The sequence below is a fragment of the Pezoporus wallicus genome, unplaced genomic scaffold (assembly GCF_028554395.1).
Source record: "Pezoporus wallicus isolate ANWC-B61680 ecotype Strahan unplaced genomic scaffold, APGP_CSIRO_Pwel_v1 contig_3817, whole genome shotgun sequence".
NCBI classification, from domain to species: Eukaryota; Metazoa; Chordata; class Aves; order Psittaciformes; family Psittacidae; genus Pezoporus; species Pezoporus wallicus.
The window spans coordinates 2450429-2472798 of NW_026635157.1; the positions used below are offsets into that span (position 1 = coordinate 2450429).

Sequence of the window (22370 nt, forward strand, 5' to 3'; positions counted from 1 at the left end):
GCAAGTGGCAATTGAAAGGAGCAGGAGAGGGTAGGATAGTATGGCATTTAGAGCTTTATACCAAAGATTTTAATACTTGCATTGCATAAATTGGGTGATGGCTGTGGGGTTTGTGGATATTAAGCTGCTCTACATTCTTTAATATGTAGAGACTTAATTTCTGTATCATAATGTCCATTTTTCACCAATGTGATTAAAGGCACATATGTTCACTATAGAAACTGGGATAGACCTTGTCAGCAGTATCCTCACTGAATGCATTAACTGAATATGGATCAAGCTGTGTTTTGTTTGGAATTCTATGTGTTACACTGGCATTTTTTTAACTCTTCTTCTTGTTGCTGCATTTTAGTGCAAAATGATGTTTCGAGTAGCTCCGGACTTGTTGGAGGAGTGCAGCCATGTAGTGTCTCAAGCAGTTCTGGCCTTACTGGAGAAGGGCAACCACCCAGCGTCTCAAGTAGCTCTGGACTTGCAGGAGGAGTACAGCCACCCAGTGTTTCAAGCAGCTCTGGACTTGTAGGAGGAGTGCAACCATCACCTGTTTCAAGCAGTTCTGGTCTTGCAGGAGGAGTGCAGCTGCCAGCTGTCTCCAGTAGCTCTTCTCTTGCCGGCGGAGTTCAGCCAACCAGCGTCTCAAGTAGCTCTGGACTTATGGCTGGAGTGCAACCACCAAATGTCTCAAGTAGCTCAGGGCTTATAGCAGGAGTGCATCCACCCAGTGTCTCAAGCAGCCCTGGCCTTTTGACAGGAATGCAGCCACCCAGTGTCTCAAGCAGCTCAGGAGTTCTGGCAGGAGTACAGCCACCTAGTGTCTCTAGCAACTCTGGGCTTCTCATAATGCCACCGCCCAATGTTTCAAGTAGTTCTGGACCGATGGGTGTGCCACCACCAAATATTTCAAATAGTTCTGGACTTCTGGCAATGCAACATCCAGCTGGGGTTCCAAATATGCCTCATTTAAATATTAGTAGTCAAAGGATGCCAGGAATACCTCTTATAGATATCCGTCCAGGCCTAATGCCTCATTCAGCTGGACCAAGGTTTCCATTAATGCAGCCAGGAATGCCACCACAGCGTAGTATTCCTCCTCCAGCAATTCTTGATCCATCTCTTCACCCGCCACCTCGAGGTCCTTTTCCTCCAGGAGATATTTTTACTCAAACAGAAAGACCTTTTGGAACACCAGGAAGACAAAATATCGACAACATTTCTAATCCAGAGAAAAGACTACCACTTGGAGGTGATAACATTCAGCAGGAAGGAGACAGAGATTATCGCTTTCCTCCAGTGGAAAACAGAGATAATCTTAACAGGCCTTCTCCAGTGGATGTCAGAGATTCTGTTGGGCGACCACCAGTTGATCCAAGAGAGAGTGTAGGAAGGCCTCCACTAGATGGAAGAGAACACTTTGCAAGACCACATGTAGACATGAGAGAAAATTTTGGAAGGCCAGGTATTGATAACCTTGGTCGAAGAGAGCATTTTGGTTTCAATTCAGACAAGCACTGGGGACAGAGAGGAGATTATGATGAAAGAGAGCACCACGCCTTCCCTATTTATGGTGGCCCTAAAGGCTTCCATGAAGACAGAGAGAGGTTTCGGCATGTAAACTATAGATTTGATAGTAGAAGTGGTCCCAATTGGAATAGAGGATTTGAACAGGATGCTCACAGAGATTTTGATGACCGCAGAAGACCCTGGGAAAGACAGAGGGATAGGGATGACAGAGATTTTAATTTTTGCAGAGAAGTTAATGGGAACAGGTTTGGAAGAGACAGAATGTCAAACAACTGGATCCCCCCTCCACATCCACGGGTTTTTGAATATTTTGATGGGGCCACTTCCCAGCGCAAAGTTGAAAATCTGCCCCAGGTAAATGGTGAAAATACAGAGACAGAAAGTCAGCCACCAAATGCACAGGTGCAGGATGATCCTGAACTTTATGAAAAACTGACATCTTCCGTCGAGATAAACAAAGAGAAGAGTGACACAGAAGCTGATACAGAGAGTGAAGCAGTGGTAGAAAGCACAGAAACTGAGGGGACATAATCATCACTCAGTAGGTAAAAGATACCTTTTGTAAAGTTGTCATCTCTCTGTAATAGATAAATGGCTGACTGGACCGTAGCAGTTCACTTTTGTCTGCCAGACTTAAGTTAATCTGATGTTCATGTTCATCTTTCACTTAAATAACTGTACAACTGACTTGTATAGAACACTGTTCTTAATTTGAACATAGTAGGTAAACTTTTTTTTTTTTAATTATTTCTCTGGTAAAGCATAAACTTGCCCCCACTTGCTTTTAATTTCACAAAGATAAAATAACAGCTTGTCAAACAAAGACTTCCTATGGAAGAAAATGGAATTTTTTAGATACTACCCTTAGGTTGGCTATTGAAATTGTTATACTTGAAAACAGGTGCTGGTGTGTCTTGTCCGTGTTTTTAGGCTGCTGCAGAATTTTAAAGTATAGACAAAGCTGGGATATTTTATGTTCCTACAATTCGGCAGAAAAAGGAATGGCCCATGTTATTAAAGGAGCATAATACAGAGATTAAAAGTGATTTTGTAAAATCGACACTATAGTCTCTGTTTTCTCTAAAGTAAGTGTTTGTGATTTGTTCCTCGTACTGCAGTGGGTTTAAAAAAAAAATATGAAAAAGTACATTTTAATGTTGGGTGCATTTTGTTTTTAGATGCCAATAAAGCATATTTGTTTGATAACAGTGTTCTAGGTATTGTATTTTTTTAAAAAACTGCAAGCTCTAAAAACTTGGAATCAGCTATGATATGTTCTTAGTTGTTGCAAAAGGTTTATATTACTTCTGTAAGACCAATGCAACAGTTATATGTTCAAGAAGCCTATGGTTTTTACATTGAAAATCATGCAGTGATATTAGTTTATGTAAATAATATGTATGTAAATATTTGTGTAAACTGTTTGTAGATACCACTTTTTCTGTGTGTGCCTGTGTATGTGCATGCACTCACAGAATATTGTAGACAGTTCAATAAAACTGAAATCAAACTAGGGTATAAAAATTTGCCTTTCACCTTCTATAGGTAGTGAGATAACAAAACTTCCTTCACTACAGTACTCTCGAGCTTATATTTACTTTCTCATGCTCATTGTTACAGTGTTCTTATTACTTCTAGAAGGTGGAACATGATATACTGTAAGAGTATACAGTAGGATTTTAGCTTACTTTTTAAAATGCAGATATGCATGAAGCCAAAACTAAAGCAAATATTGCATTGTCTTATTTTGTAACAAATTTGGTATTCTGGATAGCTAGTGGTAGCATTCAAGTACTTTGTGGTTATTTCTTTTTAGTGACTCAAACTCCAGAAATGTTGCACGAAAAGTAAAAAGCTGTTGTTGGTCTTAAAAAAAAACCTACATTTTTTTTTTTTAACAGAAATAAGGGGGGGCTTTGTCTTTTGATGGTTTAATCTTGAAGTAGAACCTCTTACTAAATCTTTGAGATGAATTGGCTGCTTAGGAAATTAGTAGTTCTGTTCTCTCCTGTTTCACCTACTTTGCTGCTTGTGTATTCTCTAAATTGGTGGTGAAAGATGTTGTCTATAGGGTGATGTCAGATTTTGAGTTTGTTGCACTCAAGTGCATTTCACCAACTTAGTTCAACATAGCATTTGTTAAAATACGTGTCTGAAAGCATCTTTTCACTCAGTTTTGAGAAGGTTGTTTTTTCTCTTGCATAATAAGATCCAAGGGTAGATTCTGTTACATTAATGCCCCTTTGGTAGAAGAAACAGTTTTATCTCAGATTAGAATTTTGATCTTTAACATTAAAGCATTAACATGCAAGTTTTAATTCCCCTTCTGCTTCCCCCAAAGGGATGAAAGTATGAGAATGTCACGTGTCATAAGCATGCCTTTGAACATAGAAGCAAGTTACGCATGCCTGTGTTGTCCTCTTCCTCTGGGAGGTAGGGTGTTTTTTCATGCTGTGTCATGATTCATTTTTTCAATTACAGGGACTTTTTATTCTGGATAGTAAACAAACTGTCAGCTTAATGAAGGGAGCCTTCTGAAAGCGTGGACTTTAGTGAATGATTCTTTATCTACTGCACAAGTAGCGGTCATTAGGATGTAGCAAGCATTAAATAACTATTGCTTTTTAATAGACCTTGCTGATGTGTTTATTACCAGAACGTGTCTCAGGAGCTGAGATGAACACTGTTTAAGGTAAAAGTACCTTCATGGGCAGACACTGATTCAAAGAACTTGACTGATGCTGCTGCACCACTTACTGGTAGTATTGTGGTCAGGCAAAGATGGTTGTGTGAAAGTCCAAACGCACAAAATAGCCGTGAGGATATTCTATGAACTTAAGGGATTTTATTTTAATATGTGCAGTTTCAAAGTGCTCAAGTCATAGACCACATAAATACCCAGAATCAAACACATATTGGCAGTAGCTTTTACTTTTCAAACATTTTGTTAATTGCCGCTTTAAAACTGAAAGTTAATCTGTTTTTCTTCTTCTAAACTGGGACTGGCAGCATGCTAAATTGCTCATAGTATGAAGCTTTAGGTAAATTACCAGGTGAGAGATGTTAAACAATTTGGTTGGTAGTGGTATAAAGCAATGTATGATTTACTGATTTTTTTCATCTTTGTTAATATCTTTTAAGCATTAATAAATTGGCTACTGTACATATGTGTTACACCATCAATTTCTAACAAGTATTTTATTTTTGTAGAATAAAAATTTGTTGTACAGTCTTCAGTTTCATTGTGTTTACAGCTAGAACTTTTCCATTTCTTATTTTATTAATATAGTGTTCAGATATGACCAGAATAGCCATATTCAGAAATTTGGAAGGGACTTAGTTTTGTAGGTTAAGCAACCGTAAACAGCACATGCAGTGAAACAAGCTGTCCCGTGACCCAGATCAGTTCTTTGATGTGGTTCACTGTAGTGTCATGGAATTTTTGCTGTTGCAAAGGAAAGAGTGAGATTGGGACTGAAAGAAGTTGGGGGCCAGAGATTTGGGCAGCAGTTCTGGCTTATGCCTGTTAAAGCTTGCTCTAGTGATGAAAGGTGTCAATTCTAGTCACAGAAGAAAGCTGATCTACTATTTGCATAACACACATACTGACAAATTTTTCAGGTAGCTTTGCAGGCAATACAATACATTTAGGCATATGAATTTACTTGAAAAACTTATGCATTAGTAACTTGTTTGATGTATTTATTACCTTTTCAAACAGCCTGTGATTCTGACCTTACACCATACTGTATTTGAGCAGAATGCTACATCCCTAAAGATTACAAAGACAAAACATAGTCTCCATTTGCTCTAAGGACATGATTTCTTTGCTGAAGCCTTTTTCTGTGAAATATTGGTACACTTTCATTTTTATTTGTAGTGCTTCATGTTGTTATTACAAACTCAAGGGAGTAGATTCTGATTGATTCCTTTGCTTAAGTAGAGTACTATACCATTCTTCAAGCCATTTTAGTGATTTAAATGACTGTTTATGAAGTTAAGGTACTCTTAGCCTGAATAAGGCAAGACGGGAACGCCATAATGAAGCCAGTAGTGTGGCATGCATAGGGATTACTTAAGCACAGTTTGAAAATTATCAAACTGTCTGTAGAAGGTATTTATAAAATAAGCCAATTTATCGCAGAACTCTCAAAATACAATGACAGCAGTTTTGATGGCATGCAAGGATACTTTATGCTGGTCAACGCTCAAAAGTATGCATTTTCTTAGTTCATGTTCCTCTAACTCAAATCTTTGTGTCATTTGATTTGCAGCTGGTAAAAATGGATGGCAAATTCTTTTTATTTTCAGTAGTGTGTTTAAACTTAACATGATACTAAGGTGACTTTTTTGTCTCTTGATAAAGGGAGTTGAATAAATATAATTTAAAAACATATTCAGAGTATCAGGAGTCATCAAGAGTAACTAGGCCAATTTTTGTTGTTAATTCAGGCAACGAAAGGATCCTTTTTCCCCCTGTTGACAGCTATTGTTTATTCTGTGACTTTTACATTAGTCATGTTTTCCTTTCAAGTGCCGAGCTTTCACAAGTAAGCATGTACTGTGAGGCCATTGACTTGTGTAGATGAGAGATTGATCTAAAAGTCGTAAAGGCAGGATACTTTTTTAAATTTGAAGCTGTTTATTTGAAGAAAAATGGTAAAAGCTTATTTCTGCCATGTTGCTGTACTGTGTTCATTCACATCAACAGAAACTTTACAGTGGCAAAGAGAATATCATAGTGCAGGCCTTTCTTAATTGTAACTAGTCTTATGTTTTTCCTTGAAGGGTCTTCCTAGTGACATTATTTGCTCCACTTAGTCTGTACAAGTTCTTTGGGTACTCAAACATTTTTAATTTTAGTAACATGCGTGCCTATTTCATAGTGAAGAAAAGTCAAGTAGAACTACTAGAAAGAAAATTTATTACATCTCTTTAGGAGTAATAACTTCCAGGAAAGGTGTATAGGATCTGAAAAGTGATTCATGTCAGTGATGGGATGGCACGAAAATCTGTTAAGGTTTCTTTTGAAGTGGGCAAGCAGTAGAATTATAATTGCCATAATTCTATGTTGCACAGACCTGATGAAAAAGGGTAGTCTGTTTGAATATCCTGATCTTAGTATCTTTTAGATCCTCTGCTGCCAAAGATCGGAGGAGGGGAGGATCTAGTGGTCTGAGCATTCTTAAAACAGGTTGTTAGGATATGTTGTGCAGTTGAAGATGAATGTATTTTCTCTTTTTGAGAAGTTTAAAATACACATTTCAGTACTTACATAGTAACAGTGATGTTAGCGGTGTCACTGGTTTACTAGTGTTATTCTGTACTTTGCCAGTTTTCTTTTTAACTCGCTAATTTTAAATTTTCTTATCAGATGAAATCATACTAGTGCCCTCAGACAAGACTCTATTTTGTGCTTTACAAAAAAACCCTAAACCAAACAAAACTGGTCAGAGAGTAGATTGGTTTAAATGAACATTTTTTCTTTCCTGATTTAATGCTTTAATACGGCAACTTTCCTCTTAAATGATTATGCATTATCTGTGTTACAACGGATATGTGTCTACATTAGCATGTATTAAGCTTTCTGTTGAAATGGAGAAAAATTGTGAAATTCTTAGAGGTAGATGACTTCTTGTGTTTCTAAAATAGGGTAAACTACACAGCCATATTGATTTGTATCCTGGAGCATTAGAATTGTGTTGGAGTGATACAAGCCAGTGGAAAAAAATCCTTAAAAGGTGAAGAGTATCAAATGGATCCAGAATTGTTAACTTGGATGTAGATTGGTAGGATTCGCATACACCATAGATGCAGGGACTTTGGATCTGAATGTCACTTCCACATTGAATTATAATTACATCTGGGAAAATAAGTGTAGCTTTTTTCTTGTTAACACCAGGAATTAAGTAGAAGTAATCCTGGTGTTTGAAGTCCTTCCTAAAATTGTATAAGCCTTTATCTACTCAAAGTAAGCTCTACGATTGTCTTTTTAGTTGGTCAAGGGAAAAAAAATTACTTTAGAGTTATGCTGTTTCTGAGGTAATCAGATCTCATTCAGCAATGCAGTGAAATGCAATTTTAAGTTTTAAATGTAGTTTGAAAGTTTTAATACTTAAGTGCCTTAATTTTTTTCCTGTACAGTATGACTATTAATATAGGTAATTCACTGTTGAGAACCTTATTTTTCAAGCTATCTGCGATTAAAAGTAAAATACTAAAAACAGATTGAAATGCTTACTGATTAATTTGGAATGTTTTTATTTATTGAAAGCAAAATAATGGCATCCTTTCAAATTTCATGTTGATTTGAAAAATTCATCACTTTAAAAGTGTGAACCTGATGGGCTGTAATAATTATGAATTGATAAAATGAGGCACCCATTATTTTTATTAGAATGTAAACCCTTGAAGTTATTAGGATAAATATGTAATACAAAATACTGAAATGTAGTCTTAAGTTTTGTGTGCATACTGTCTGCAGTTTCTGTGTGTACACTTTATGCACACTTTACACCTGCAATCCTCACTGCGTAGTCAGAAAACAGGAAAACTGTGGAAATCAGGAAAGTGACGTGAAATAGAAAGTTCGAGCAGACACCAGAAATGCTATACAGATTGGATCCATACGTAATATGTGAATAGGTAATGTTGTTTCAGAGGCAATAGCTTATTAGTCTAATTGGAAATTGGGTATAACCTCAGTTATAAAGCATAAATAAACCTTCCTTATTTCAGATTTAATAAAAGTTATTGCACATGTTCTGATTAAATATTCACTAATTAACAAGTAAGCATTCAAAGATTTTAAGTAGTTAGTCCTGAGAATTTTTCTTCATGTTACTCGTACCTTAATTAAAACTAACAAAAAAAAACCAAGAACAGCAAGAGCAAAACTTGTACAACTACAACAAAAACTGAAACCGACTAACCAAAAAAAAACACCAAACCAAAACCAGAAAGGTGTAAATATATTTGTAAGATGGTAAGAAGTACGTTGATATAAATGTTAATATACCTATTTGGGTATTTTTAAGTTTACCTGCCGAATCTAGGCAAGAGTATGATAAAGAACTACCTCACTTGCAAGCAATGTGCTGAACTGAGGTGTTAGTGTAAGAACCAAGGTTTTTTTTTTAATTCTTTCTTTATCTCCCAGACCAATACTGACCTTGTTCAGGGTTCCACTCTGAATGTTGACCAGAGATTATTCTGATGAATGCATATGTATTTTGTCTAATACATAGTACATCATATGTATTACATCACTGTAATATAGACGGCTATTGAGAAGTTAGGAATGATGTTTGGGGCAAAACCATCAGAGAAATCAAAAGAGGAAATTACTAAATTGTGTGAACCATCAATCTGAAACATTGTTATTGAGGAATGTCTGTTTAGTATGGAGACACCATTTTCTTTTAAGTAACTCAGTAGTTAAAAGGGTGCACTTCATAGTAGTTATCCTAGTTTGGAAAATCCTAGCTACTGTATCACTTGCTTTCTGCTATCTTTAGAAAATGTAATTATTTCCATCAAGAAAATCATGTTACCTTTCGTGTTATTTCTACAGACTTTAAAATAATGCTGCTTCAGTCTTACTACTAACCCAATTTGTGATATACAGCCTCACTCATTTACTAATGGGACACTGCTATTAGCTTCATGGGATCCATAATTTCAAATGCTTTTTCTTGCATGTCTCTGCTTTCTTCTTTAGCAGCCTTTAGAAAAGCAGGTGGTAGAAGATTATCTGGTTCTAGTTTCATGGATTTTCTTCTGCTTTTTAAGCCCAAAACCTTCCAGGGGATAATTTTTTATCTTTCGAATCCATTTCCCTGTGTAAGTATTTATGAGCAGGCACCACTAATAAAAATGCTTTGAGATTCTGTGAGTATGATGGAATAGATTATACAAAGTGTCTGAAAAAAAAGGCAAGTGCTACACTTGTCCTGTGCGAGGAAGGAAATTCATGGAGTGAAAGAAAGCAAACAAAGCTAGTCAAGGGCAGTGGGTTTATCTTCTGATTCTTCCCAGATGATCATATTCTCTAAGTAGATCTTTTCACTGAAGCACGTTGAGCAGCCCTGTAATAGACGGTCAGTGTTCTTTTTTTAGGATCCTTTAATGTCTTCTAGATTTCTTTACCCTGTTTGCTTATGGCATTTTTTGAAAGGTTGTGTTTTATTTAAATAGCTTTTTTTCTTCAAATGATCTAAAGAAAACTAAGTGCACTAGGTTAATAAAGTTTTCTTACTTCATTTTAGAATGTGCTGCCTAACTCTCTTCAATAAATTTTCTTCTCCAATGAAAAGTTCTTACATTTCTGTATTACCCAGAATAGAAATAATGGATGACATGTAAAAAAAGAAATAAAACTTTTATCCAAAATCACATATTTTTGTCATGATAGTCTGGTTCCAGCATCTTCAAGAACATAACTAAAATGGCGCCTTTCACACCACCTACTACTTTATTCTGTCTCTGATACTCAAAAAGTCATACACAGTGTTCAGGACCAGGTTGGACGAGGCCTTGGGTGATATAGTTTAGTGTGAGGTGTCCCTGCCCATGGCAGGGGGGTTGGAACTTGATCTTAAGGTCCTTTCCAACCCTAACTCTTCTATGATTCTAAGTTAGAGTGACCTCAGGAGCTGTCCTGTGAAACACTTACACACTAGGGAATACAGGGTTTTGCATTCCCCTTCTCTGTTCCTTACCTCGTCACTAGATATTTTAAACTTTCTTATTCACAGTAAAGAAATTTAACCAAGAAATTGTCTGAAAATTATGAATTTAAGTTTTCCCAGCTTTAAGAATTAATTTGTATCTCATCTTGATACAGAAAAGCAAGCAAACACAAATCCAAAAGGAGGAAGTTTGAAACCAATTTTCTAAACATTTCTAGCACTTTATGGGTAAGAAAACAAGACCCAAGGAAAGTCTGCTGGAGAATTGGAAAGGTTTTAATACATGGTTTGTGTTGCCATCCTATTGGCCTTTTTTGAAAGTCATCTATTTGAAAATTATGTCTTCTTAGAGGTCCTTCCCAAAAAATTTCACTGTTGTTCTGTCTCATTCATCTTTCCAAAACTGGGACCTATTAAGCATCTTATTATACAGCTTTGAAATTATATATGTTGTCTTACAGTAATTGTCTAACATTGATTTGAGCTACATACCACAAGATGCACAATACATTAGAATTTATTATTGTTGAATGATTGCTCGTGTACATACCAGTTTAATAGAAGCTTCTGGAAAGCTTAGCTGCAGCATTTCCAGTCTGCACCATAGAAAGGGAAACAGAGTACAGTATAAACTCTTCCTCTTGCTGTACATGTTACACTCATGGTATGCCTTCAGCCACTGCATCTTTGTTTTGGCTTCCACTCCTGCTATGTCAAAGGAGTCAAAATTAGACATGGGTGTGTTCATGTGTAGATTTAAGTGCACAGCATCTCTGAAAATCAGGTGAATATTTAAATATTAGATATTAAGTTAGGGTTATAAATTCAGCTTCCTATAAAACACTGGGTTTGTTACACCAGAGTTCTACACTACGTAATTGGTAGGATCTTACTTTTTTAGTAGCTAAAATGAAACAAAATGTTCCTGTGTACATAGGAAAGGTTCAAGAATATTAAGCTCTCAATCTATAGAAAATAGTGTTCTGGTGGACTGTGACAGGCAAAGCATTAATTTTGGCATTTGGCTAGAAAAAACATCTACCACAACTTTTCATCTCAGGCTATGAGGTAAAGCAGGAAGTGAGAACAGCTTGAGATAAATCACTGTGCTTTATGGTTGCACAGATGGAGACCTCAAGGATGCACTGAGCTTAAGCCATGTAGATACAAGGCTCATCTTCACCTGGGGATCAAGGTTTCCTTTTCTGTCTGATACACAATAACAGTATTATTATAGCAGGCAGCAGAATAGTCTTTTTATGCTGAGCTTTGTCACACGGTTTATATTTATAAATAGAAGTATTTAAAGTGTTTGTCAAGTTAATCGTTGCTGGCAAGTCAGGTGAATCAGGTGCTCTACTTGAACCCTGCCACAAGCAAGAAAGTTGAGAGATGGTTAAACCAGTGTAGGTGCTTTTTTGCATTGTTTTGAAACAGAACTGTGTCTGAGGATATTGTAGGTATGCGATGCCTACTTCTAGGTCTCATTTTCTGGGAAAAGGCCATGGGTTATATTCTAAAACTTCATGGTTCTGACCTGCTGAAATACTAGCAGTAGGTGGATATCTCAAATATGCTATTCACTTGCATTTGCTTTTCCATTCCTTGTGTGGTCCTGACCATGCTTGGTAACAATTGTCACAGAAGTGCCAATCATCATCATCATCACCACTGTTCCTAACCAAAATGTTCCTAAGTTTTCTTCAGTGTTCTTTTGAATACTACTGACGCCACTGTTCTCCATTTCTAAGGAGTTTGAAATAGGAAATTTGGTGAGTTTTCCTATGGCACAAAGCCTCTACTGGAGTGACAGAATAGCTCCCCAGTTTGTATTTTCTCTCATTCCTTGTCTTTGACAAAAGCTCTTTGCAGTAAGCATTTCAATGCTGATCATTATAAGCATGGTTTCCAGTGCCTTCAATCTGAAAGTGAAGCTTTGACGTGTTTTAAAGGAACAAGTTTCATATACTCTTGGTGTTCTTTTATCCTTTTCCCACCAGCAGAAAGGAGTAGTGTCCAGCCAGCTACTGCAGCCTATGTTCTTAAAAAGGAACGTCCAGTGTGTCCAAAAAAGGTACTTGCAACTTTGTTGAGGAGAGGCTGCTGGAGCATGCAAAAAAAGCTTGTCTTGCTAGGACACCTTACCCAGGTTTTGAACCCCTCTTTGCAGCTAGCCGGTGGATATAGGAAGATGAGAATGATAGCTGGATGAGCTGCCCCCCATAGCTATCATCTGCACTGGGGCTCAGTGGCCTTAAATGAACTACAAGGCCAGCAGCTGGCTATCCCTTTTGTGGAGCATGGCCAATTCTGACATACTTGTTCTGAACACTTGAAACGCCAAGCAAAGCTCTAAGTCCTACTATTACCCATGAAGTACACAGATACTGGCTATTGCAGAGTCTTGTCTGTGACATGAGGCAAGCGCTGTCTTCCCCACATGCTTTTTTCTGTCTCCTTCAGAAAAAAAACATTACTGCTGTTTGCATGTAAGCCTTTTATGATTTCCTATTTAATTCTCTCCTGAATAAAATAAAGCTAGATGGATACAGCAGTGGTGAGAGGAGTTCCATATCCTCTGCTCACAGAAGTAATTAATATAGTCAGGATCTTATAGTCTGCACCAGTGCCATTAAATTTGTTGTTTTCAGGTGGCAGGTAAATCTTGGATCACAGTATTTCTGTAAAAAAATGCATGTGCTCTGGTTGTACAGACTGCAGTATAAAAAGAACTTGAATCAGTTTCTTTTAATTCTTTATCCTTTATTCTTTATATCCTGCACCCCTGTATATTTGTTCTATGTACAGTGTGCTCCTAAAAATAGTAATTAGTTTATTAACTTGCTTCTCAAACAAAAAAGGAATTTTTTGCATTTATTTCTATCTGAGTATATCATAACATAATGAAGTGAGAGGAGGATGTAAAAATCAGCAGCCAAGCAACAACAGAATAGCAAAGGAACTAGGAAATCTGTTCTAGCAGGACTGAGGAGTCAGTGGAGTGCAGGAACAGGAGAGAACTTTGAAACTCAGTCACCTTACCCATAGTTAACAATGTAATATTTTATTCTGCGCTCTAAAACGATTAGCACTTTCATAATCAAATCCACAGACGTAACGAGCTGTCAGTGGCAGAGTACCATGGGATTTTTCTATCAAGAGATCCTTGCTTTGTGAAAATTATAGAGGCTCCTCTCAGAAAGGTGTGAAATGTTGCATGTTCTAAAACATTTTCTAAGCCCTTGTAGATTTTGTTAGTGATTCAACAAACCTGAGATTTTTATATTCCTTTCTTTAGTGTTTTAGTACCGACTAAATATGTGTTTAATGTGTCAGCAGTGACCAAAGGGAGTTTACTGTGGATTTGAAGAATTGTGAAATTAAAGGATTTGTCAGGTGTCCTGGGTTCAGCAGTAGCAGTCATTTTTAAACCACGACATCAGGTTACTGAGTTCTATGTGTATTTTCATTTGGTTATAAAGTGGAATTAGTGCCTAACTAGCTGGGTTCTGTTAAGGGTTAATACTTCAGCATTTTGTTTTGATTTAGGTTTTGGTAATTTCAAACATTCAAGACTTTAGGTTATGTCAGCTTTACAGACCATGGAGATTCATGTTTAACCTGTGAACAGTCCAGAGGAGTCTTGTAAACTAAGGACAAACATGACGGTAGTAAAAGCTATGTTAAAGGCAAAAGAAGTGATTCTGAAAGTAAGAAATGTTGAATCCTGTGTTTATGAGAGTAGGGTGTCTTTCTTAGTGTGACAGAAACTGTAAGGAAAAGCAGCTGAAATATCTGGTAGGAGAATATCTGGCTTCTAAAAAAAAGTCATCACTGACAAGTTTCTTTGCTAAGGTCTGTAAGATTAGTCTATTTGAGTTGTTCTCTTGAAAAAGCACAGGATACTGAAATCTAACCAAATGCTTACTTAAAAGTCTTTTGAAAAAACTCAAGTAGACTTAAGCAACTAATAAGCTACAATAGAAACATAGGGCCAATAATTTGCAATCTGTACCGAGTATCTTTGAGCAAGGGGTGCTACCCAATAATTAATTTTCTTTTTGTAATTTCAAAATAAGATGTTTTTGCAAATATTAATTTCTTTTAATTTTTGAAAGTAATTTTGGTGTCTCTTTTTACTGTTGCTTGCAGTGAAGATGGCTTTTCTTCCCCGGATTTTGCTTCTATTTTCTTAAATGTCTTTCCTGAGCCGTGGTTGCTTGCTGCTGTGAAACCAGCAGAGGGTGCACAGAACATACATATTCGTGGCTGTTTCTTCACAGTCCACTGTGGTGCTGACATGTGGAAACCAGGTAGCTGTCCTCTTAAATCCTATTCAGGTGAGCTACCATGAGATTTGAATATGATTCTCAAAATAATCCACTGTTGTGCTTTAGCGCACTGTTTTCCATCTGATTCATGTGTGTACACGTTAACTGGGGGTAGTTCTTCCCCTGTATTGTATGCTAGGCTCAGAGTAATGTACAAGTTCCTACTCACCTGGCCTTTAAACGCTTGCTGTAATTAACAGGGATTATACAGTCATAATTTTCACACCTCAAAGCCTACTTTAAAGAATGCTGGTGAATCGTAGTTGTTTATCACCATGATATTTTATGAGAAAGGTCTGTGGAAGCAGATTGTTAGGTATTTTTTTTTTTTGACGGACCACAACAAAACCACTCCTGATGCTAAACTGCATTAGCACACAGAGGCTCTGCTGATGGCTGCCACCCTCCCCCCCCCTCCCACCAGCAAGCCTTGCCTGCTAATTCCCAATTTCTATCTAATCTGGCCTGTTACAAAATACCTCATGGACTTGGATAACTTTTGAAAGTTTGTCTCCTTTTACAAGTCCTGGGCTCCTTTTTGTCAGAGTGTTTCTGCTTTGCTTGATCCTGAAGTGTTTTTACTTTATACATCAGAGAAGCATGGTCAGGAGGCCTCAGTTAATAAATGTAGCTGAGGAAATTTGCGTTTCATTATCTTTAGAATTTTTTTTTTTTTTGCATGTAGAAATGCTCTATTTAACTACCATTTAGTAAGTTTTATTCTTTTGAGTGCACTTTTAACTGTGTAGTGTATCATGGCTGGAAGGGGATCAGCCAAGTATGCCTCTGGAAAGAACTGGATAAAAAACTTTTACCTAAACCCACCTGCTCTAGTGGTGGGGGTTAGGATTTGTAGCTTTGTAGATTTATGACAGCTTTTAGTGGGACAGTTTTGATCCTATCTATAATCTTTTGCAAATTAATCTGATATATTTACGTAGACCCTTAATGATACTGGTTTTCTTTGTAGAGTAACTTTTATGGGCTTGCATGTATTTAGAATAATTTATCTGATCCTTCTCTGGACAGGATTGTAGGAGTGTTCTGACCCAGTAAAATATTATAAAACTTGTTTCCAGATAGGAATGTTGTAAATATGTTCATATGTTTTTGATATTTGCGGATAATGTGACTGGTGAGATGTATGTTTCAGTAGATAGGTATTTCCGTTGTTTTAGACTGCTTGTTTTGTCTTATTATCAACTGTGTAGGAAGTCAGTGTGCTGACAGAGGTAATGGAGTACTACTCCAGAGGAGATCAGCAGCTCCCAATAACAGGCTGCCTTCAAATCCTCTCTCTCTGACAGGGATTCCCTTTTTCCTGGCAGTTATCTCCTGCCTCCTGGCAGGGCTTGCAGGTGTCTGACTGTTCCTTGAGAGTGAGAACTGTTGTAGCGCTTGTCTGTGCAGTCCCATTTATATCTCAGTTTTGATGTCCATGTGCATATCCTACCAATTGCAACAGTTCAGAAATGGGAAAGTAGCTGAAATCTTCCATTTTCAGCTATAAACAGACTCTAACATCAGTCCTGTGAGAAATACTATGAATGCTCTAAAATTTTTTTGCATGGTGGTTTGGTCCTTTATATAATGAAGTCTAATGAATAATACAGACCTTTGGCTTTAACCACTTATAAAGTTGATCAAAATGAACCATATTTACTTTACTACACTCATCTGAAAGATTTCTTAATGAAGTCATTGCCTTCAGGTACTCTGCTTTAACACTGAATGTATTGCAATAGTGAATATATCATACAAGATGAAAACCATTTATCTGTGTATTAGTATTTAATAATAACTTATTGAATATTTTTAGTATATTGAAAATGAGTGCATTTTATGTGTAATTTCATATCTTAATGTAAAATGCATCACAGGTACTATTTTCTAAGACATAAAAGGAGTCTTACTAAGCTTAACATGTAGGACCATATGGCTGTGGCACTTAAATGGCCCTCCCTAATTTAATTTCCATAAGAATTACCTGAGGGGAAGGAAGGAAAAAACAATCTTTAGTTTAGTTTCACAATATGAACCTTAATATAAACTTTTCATCAGTGTGATACATTTTCATACTACTACTTTGAAGGATTTTTTTTGTCCCTCAGTTAAGCGCTTTTATCCTGTGCTTGATTTTACTCTTATGTCTGTCTGAATTTCTAATGCTTGCTTGTTAGAATAAGTGCCTAATTCTGAGTTAGCCTGCCATAAATCCCTGAAATATACTCATTAGATCCATTTCCTGTTAACGTGTTTCTGCTTTGTAATTTCTCCTGTTTAGAACCTTTTTTCAAAAGCATCTTGTTTTTCCAGTATCTTGCTGGAATCAAGATCCTTGCATGAAATGCAACTTGATTTTTGTTTATTTATAGCAGACCAAGCTCATTTCTAGCTGCTTTACACTGTAATTAAATGTCTTACTTTCAATGTCAAAGCTTTAAAAAAAATTCTTTGTATTATTACTTGTAAGAAAAATATTTCATCATTCCAATTGAGTCTTATTTTTGTAGCTCTTAGGTGAAAACAGAAACCAAAAACCTGCAGTTGTCCTAAAAGCATTTTCTTGTGGATTTACAGATACTGTCTTATGTTCTTCCTCTCACCCATCCCCCCATGCTGATTGTCCTTGTACAGGTAGGAAAATGTCAAACCACCTCTGGATAACTGGTATAGAATCAAGGTTCGAAGCTTCTTCAGCCTGCTGAGATCCCTCAAAATGTTTTAATGTTAGTTGGAACACTTCAATGTCAAAGAGCAAGTTTTAGCCTACTTGTGGTGGGGTTTGCTTTCTTAGGCAGTTCTTTGCTGACTCTACACCATAGTCCATTGGCATCTGGGATGCACAGACTGGAAAACAATGACTTAGGCAGCTCATTACGTATATAATGCCAGCACTTCTTTTTTTTCCCAGATAAACACCATTTCTGCCTCAAAGAATGCTCAGATGCGAGTAAGGTAGCTAAGGCCTGTGATGTCTTTAACTCGGGCTGTTCTTACGCAACAACATGGGCTCTGCAGGGAAATGCAGTGCCCAGTTGCAAGTACAGTAGGCTTGAAGTGTAACATTGTACCGACTTACTGTTAGTCTCATTTCTAGTGGCTTGAAATGGCTGGGAGGAAGGGTGATGAAAAGAGGTTGGCACCTTAAAAAGCAAGTGATTTGAGGTCTGCTTTGCTTTACTAAAATCTTAATCTCATTTGTACTAAAATTAGTTTGAGTGTGGGTCAGCTGAGGTTTGACTTCATGAGGGTGTTGCTTCTACATCTGTTTCCTTAATCTAGCGTTACCTTTAATACTTTGGAATAGTAGCTGGATTTTGTATTTCATTTTTTTCACAGTGCTTTGTACTGAATGCATCAAGAGCAACCCACAGGTTTACTCTTACAGTGTTGAAATGTGAAAGGAAATGCCAGAAAAGTAGAGATTTTAGTATGATAGCCTTTGTTGTGAGTGACTAATTTCTTACTCATGTCTTTATTAATATCTTTTGTGGTTCTTCTCTGAAGTTCTAATTCTTTCTGTGTTTTTCCTCCATACTACCATCTTCTTACTCTGTTCAAGATCAATGTGACTGTAGTATTGCCTACAGCTGCTGAGTATGATTAAAATATGTTCTTTACTGTGAATTGAAGGATGGAAGTTGTTCTGGGTTCAGCTGTGGCAGTTTTTTTTCTCCTTCCTAATGGCTGGTGCAGTGCTGGGCTTAAACCACAACAGAAGTAAAGAAGAATCTGGGTGTACAACTCTTTGAGCTCTTAGGGTATAACTACACTTTCAGTTTTTACATGGGCATGAAGCCCATCTGTCAAATACAGATTCAACAAGGGTTTTTTTAGAACTGTTGCTTAAAAGATCCGTGGTAGTTGATTTTTGTGGTAAACAGTAGGAAGGAAGAATTTTTGAAGTTTTATTTATATCAACAAAGAAGGGAACTGCTGTGAAGTCCTTTTCCTCTTGTTAGAATCAGTTGTGTGAAGGAGGTGCAAAGTGTACTTTCCACAGAGCAATACCTGTATTTGATCCAGTAGAGGTTATATTATTTGATCGCTGCTAGAATTATCCTTATCAGGGTAGTACAGTAGGTCTATCGCGTGCATCTGGGCAGGTCTCCCTGTGTGGAGCCGTGTCATTCATGACCTCATATTGTTGCTTGTCTGTCTTGGATTCTTCTACTCTGTTACCATCTTGCCACTGTGTTACTGAGGGCATGTTGGTACAGTAAAATCTCATGTGGTCCCTTCCTCCTGTCAAGAGCTCTGCTTCTGCACTTTTTTTGTAGCAGAGAGAAGGAAAAGTCTCCCAGCTTCCAGATTTTCTAAATCAGGCTGTCCTGCTCCTGTGGAGACAGAAGAGAAGCAGCATTTGAATGTTTAGTGAGCAGCAAGGGGAGAGGTGGCAACAGGGATGGCTTCAAAGACAGCTTGGGTGAAGAAGCACTGCAGCAATATGTGTAACAGCAGAGCATAAAGGCTATTCTTCACAGTGGAGTTAAGGGTGTAAGGAGATGGATGATGGGCTTTAGTACAGTCACTTTGTTTGCATGACAGATGAAGGAATACATAGGGACATACCCACAAAAACTGTTATTACCTGTGTAAAGCAAGAGACAAATTTCATTGCATAGATGACTACAAAACAAATGGAAATTTGATTAGGTCTTCAAGTATTGTTTACAAATAATGACTGTACATAGAGTCAAAAGGTGAGAATCAAAAATAACTCAAACTTATCACCTTGAAAATAAGATACATAATATTTATCGTTCTCTTAGATGTAAGAAATCAAGATTTGAATATGTATTAAATTATATAATTGCTAAACAAATTTATGTCGATATATTACATTCTCTCAGCAAAAAGTATAACAGCTCTATTTAATTCCAAATCGGTATGTTTAGGTGGTTATTTTAGTTAAAGACCTAGCTACAGGAAAAAATGGAAAACAAGATTAAATAAATTATCAAAATACTCTTCTCTTTTTACTGATTTAAATAGCTTCAAAATAAAACTAAAATAATTTCATCTTAAACAGTCTATCTGAAGGTAATTTTACTTTTCCACGTTTTGCACTGCCAACGTCAATGCCAGACTTGAGGTTCCCAGGCTTCCATGTCAGGCCACAGCATCAGGAAGGGGACACGCAGCCCAGTGGGTGCTTTCCTTCTCTATGTGCCCATGCTGTGGACATAATTGCTTAGCAGCTCTGTCCACAGTGTTTGGTACATGGGTTGTCCTGGGAAAGCACAAGTTGCCATAGCGGTGGGGCAGGAAGGAACGAGGAAGTCATTTCCATCTCTTTGTTGATCAAGTAAATGCAGGTGCGGAAAGTTCTCATTGCTTCTAGAGCAAAGTGCAAGCTTTCCCTGGGGTTTTCCAGGGGTGGGTGTACTGCACAGTAAATAGTATCAGTTTCCAAAGGTCAGCTTTCTTAAAGATAGTTGAAGTATTGAGAGAATACTTCTTTTTCGCATGCTAGTGTCATTGTGGTATGAGCCACCCACCCTAGTGTTGCTTGTCCACCTGCAACAAAGCCCCAGCAAGGTGATGTTTCCCAAATGAGTTTCTTTGACACAACATCTCAGACCTGTCCCGCTGAGAAACAGCTCTCCAGCAAACAGTGATAAAACTGCTGCTTCTCATTTTATTTTAACAGCATTCCTATCTTTCCTTTAAGATGCTTATAAAAACCTGACAGACGACCAAGGAGAAATCATAGTATCATTTGGAAGGAGTCAACAAAATTACTTACTGTTATTTTCAATTCTCAGTCTCCAACATGGCAAACTTTTTACTGCTTAGGAAAGGGATGAGATTTTGAGATCAGGAACTATGTATGTCTTCTAGAAAACATTCCTATTCTACATTGTTACTCTGCAAATTTGAGCTTGCATGTGAAAGTATGAAAGGAACTTACACAGATGAGAGTCTGTATTGCTGGAGTTTTCCATGTTTATCAGGGCATTGTGGTTCCCCATTGTTGCTCCAGGCATGTTCTATATCCCAAACAAAAATTTGTTATTCTAAAGCGTGTCTTAAATATTCAATGGTGACACAACTAGAGACACTAACTTACTTTAACTCAGAGGTCACTGTGGACAGCAGGACTTAGTTATGATAGAAATTGTTCCTGGACTGGTGAGATGTCTGCTTCACCTGTTTCCCAAATTCCTGCTTAAAGCACTTGGTAATTTCCAGTAGCAGTGATGGGCACAGGCCCATCAGCTCCGGTGTCGGGAGCAGACACTCATCCTGCTCAGCCAGCCTCCCAAGAGGGTGAGGAAGGCACCCCTCAAATGGCCACGGAGCTGAAGCCAAGCTGTAACCTCTACGTCAGGATCAGTACCCATCCATAATCATTTCAAGAATGTATGAAGTTAATAATATTGAAAAATACACTGCTCAAATATTAGTTAAAGTGAAGCATTTATAATTAGATCAGTTTCTCCTCTAGTAAAGATAGTTTCATAATTATTAGATGATTCCTTGTCGGGGACAGGTCAATGAATTCAAGAAAATTCATGACCAGTTCATATTACAGAGCAGATAGCATGTTTCTTCATTTTGTCTTATGTGTAAGCTGATGGCGGATGGGATGGATGTTGTTTTGGTAGCTATTGATTACATGGTTGCTTTGTGCATCAGTAGTGACCATCTGAAAGCAATAGTTCTTACTTAAATATGGTATGTAATTGAAAACTCTCCTGCCTAATAATAAATGTCTCTGATTTCTTGTCTACTTTGTAACGCATCTTGACCTGCTTCCCCCCCCCCCGATTATGTTGTTTGTTTTAACTGCTCCTTTTTATGGTTAAATTTAAGAATCCGCTTACTAATCCAGCAAAGCACATTTAAAATGTGACTAGTCTGATTAAAATAACTGGAATTTCTTATGTGCTTAGATTTAAGCACATGTGAGTGCATAGTTGCAGTAGTGCCTACATGAAAAAGGGTAAATAAGGCAAGTATGGAGAAACAGAAAATAATGTAAATGCCAATTATAAAAAATGGAAAGATGAGTTTAAAAACAGCACTTATGTAAATGATTGTTCGCTTACTTGGAGTAAGCATGATTGATAAAACAGTGGCAAGTTGTTAAGTCTAATATGTTAAAACACACCGCTTGTTTGTCCTTTTGTTGAGTTTATGGTTCTGTTTCCCAGGTTTCTGTTTTCCTGATATTTTGGTTTAAGGTAGATGAGCCTGTGAGATTATCTGGGTTTTTTTCTAGTGAAAGAATTCTTGTCTGCCTAGAACATGCAGTGCTACTCTAATTGAAGAAAAAAAAAAAGTCATTTCATGAAACTGGGTTGGTTTCCATAAGTTTCATATTAAAAGTTAGGGAAATATACACAGAAACTACCATCCCACCTGTGAGCTCTTGCTTGATGGAGTTAACTTTGGTGAATTTCTAAGTGTTTCCATTAAGGAGTTTAATCCTCTGAAATTCTCTGTGCATTATCGTTAACAAATTATTCCCTCAGATTCTCCTTCTTCCCATCTGCTTTCAGGAACACTGCACATTTTTTGTAGGAGCAGAAGCCGGATTTTTCATTAGCACTGTGAGATACGATACTTTCCTTGGCTTTTAATTAGGTTCTTATAAAGCAGTTACGTTTTCCAGGCTGCAAGGCTTTCAACTGAGACACATTTCAGTGATGTTTTATTTATGTGTATTAAACCATATTTTAATACCTACAAATGCCTGGGTATTGTCTGAGTAAATATCTTGTCACCAAGATCCTTGAAGTTTTAATTACAGTCTTCCTGGTGTGTGAATGCTTTTAGTCCAATGTAATATTTAGCTCTTTTAAACAGACTGAAATTC

General features: G+C 37.2%; 1 protein-coding gene across 12 annotated transcripts in view; it reads left to right on the forward strand.

The window, feature by feature from the left end:
- The window catches only part of SCAF8 (SR-related CTD associated factor 8), a 94524-nt gene that overhangs the window by 54379 nt on the left and 17775 nt on the right, over positions 1 to 22370 (forward strand). For 4 of the 12 annotated variants that reach the window (XM_057406238.1, XM_057406189.1, XM_057406249.1 and 1 more), the window contains one exon: positions 353 to 4753. In XM_057406238.1, the coding sequence (XP_057262221.1) occupies positions 353 to 2052 (1700 nt within the window). In that variant the 3' untranslated portion in view covers positions 2053 to 4753. Of the gene's footprint in view, positions 1 to 352; positions 4754 to 14363; positions 14552 to 22370 lie in introns of those variants that run through there. The other 8 variants (XR_008971807.1, XR_008971810.1, XR_008971808.1 and 5 more) reach the window with 8 other exon arrangements.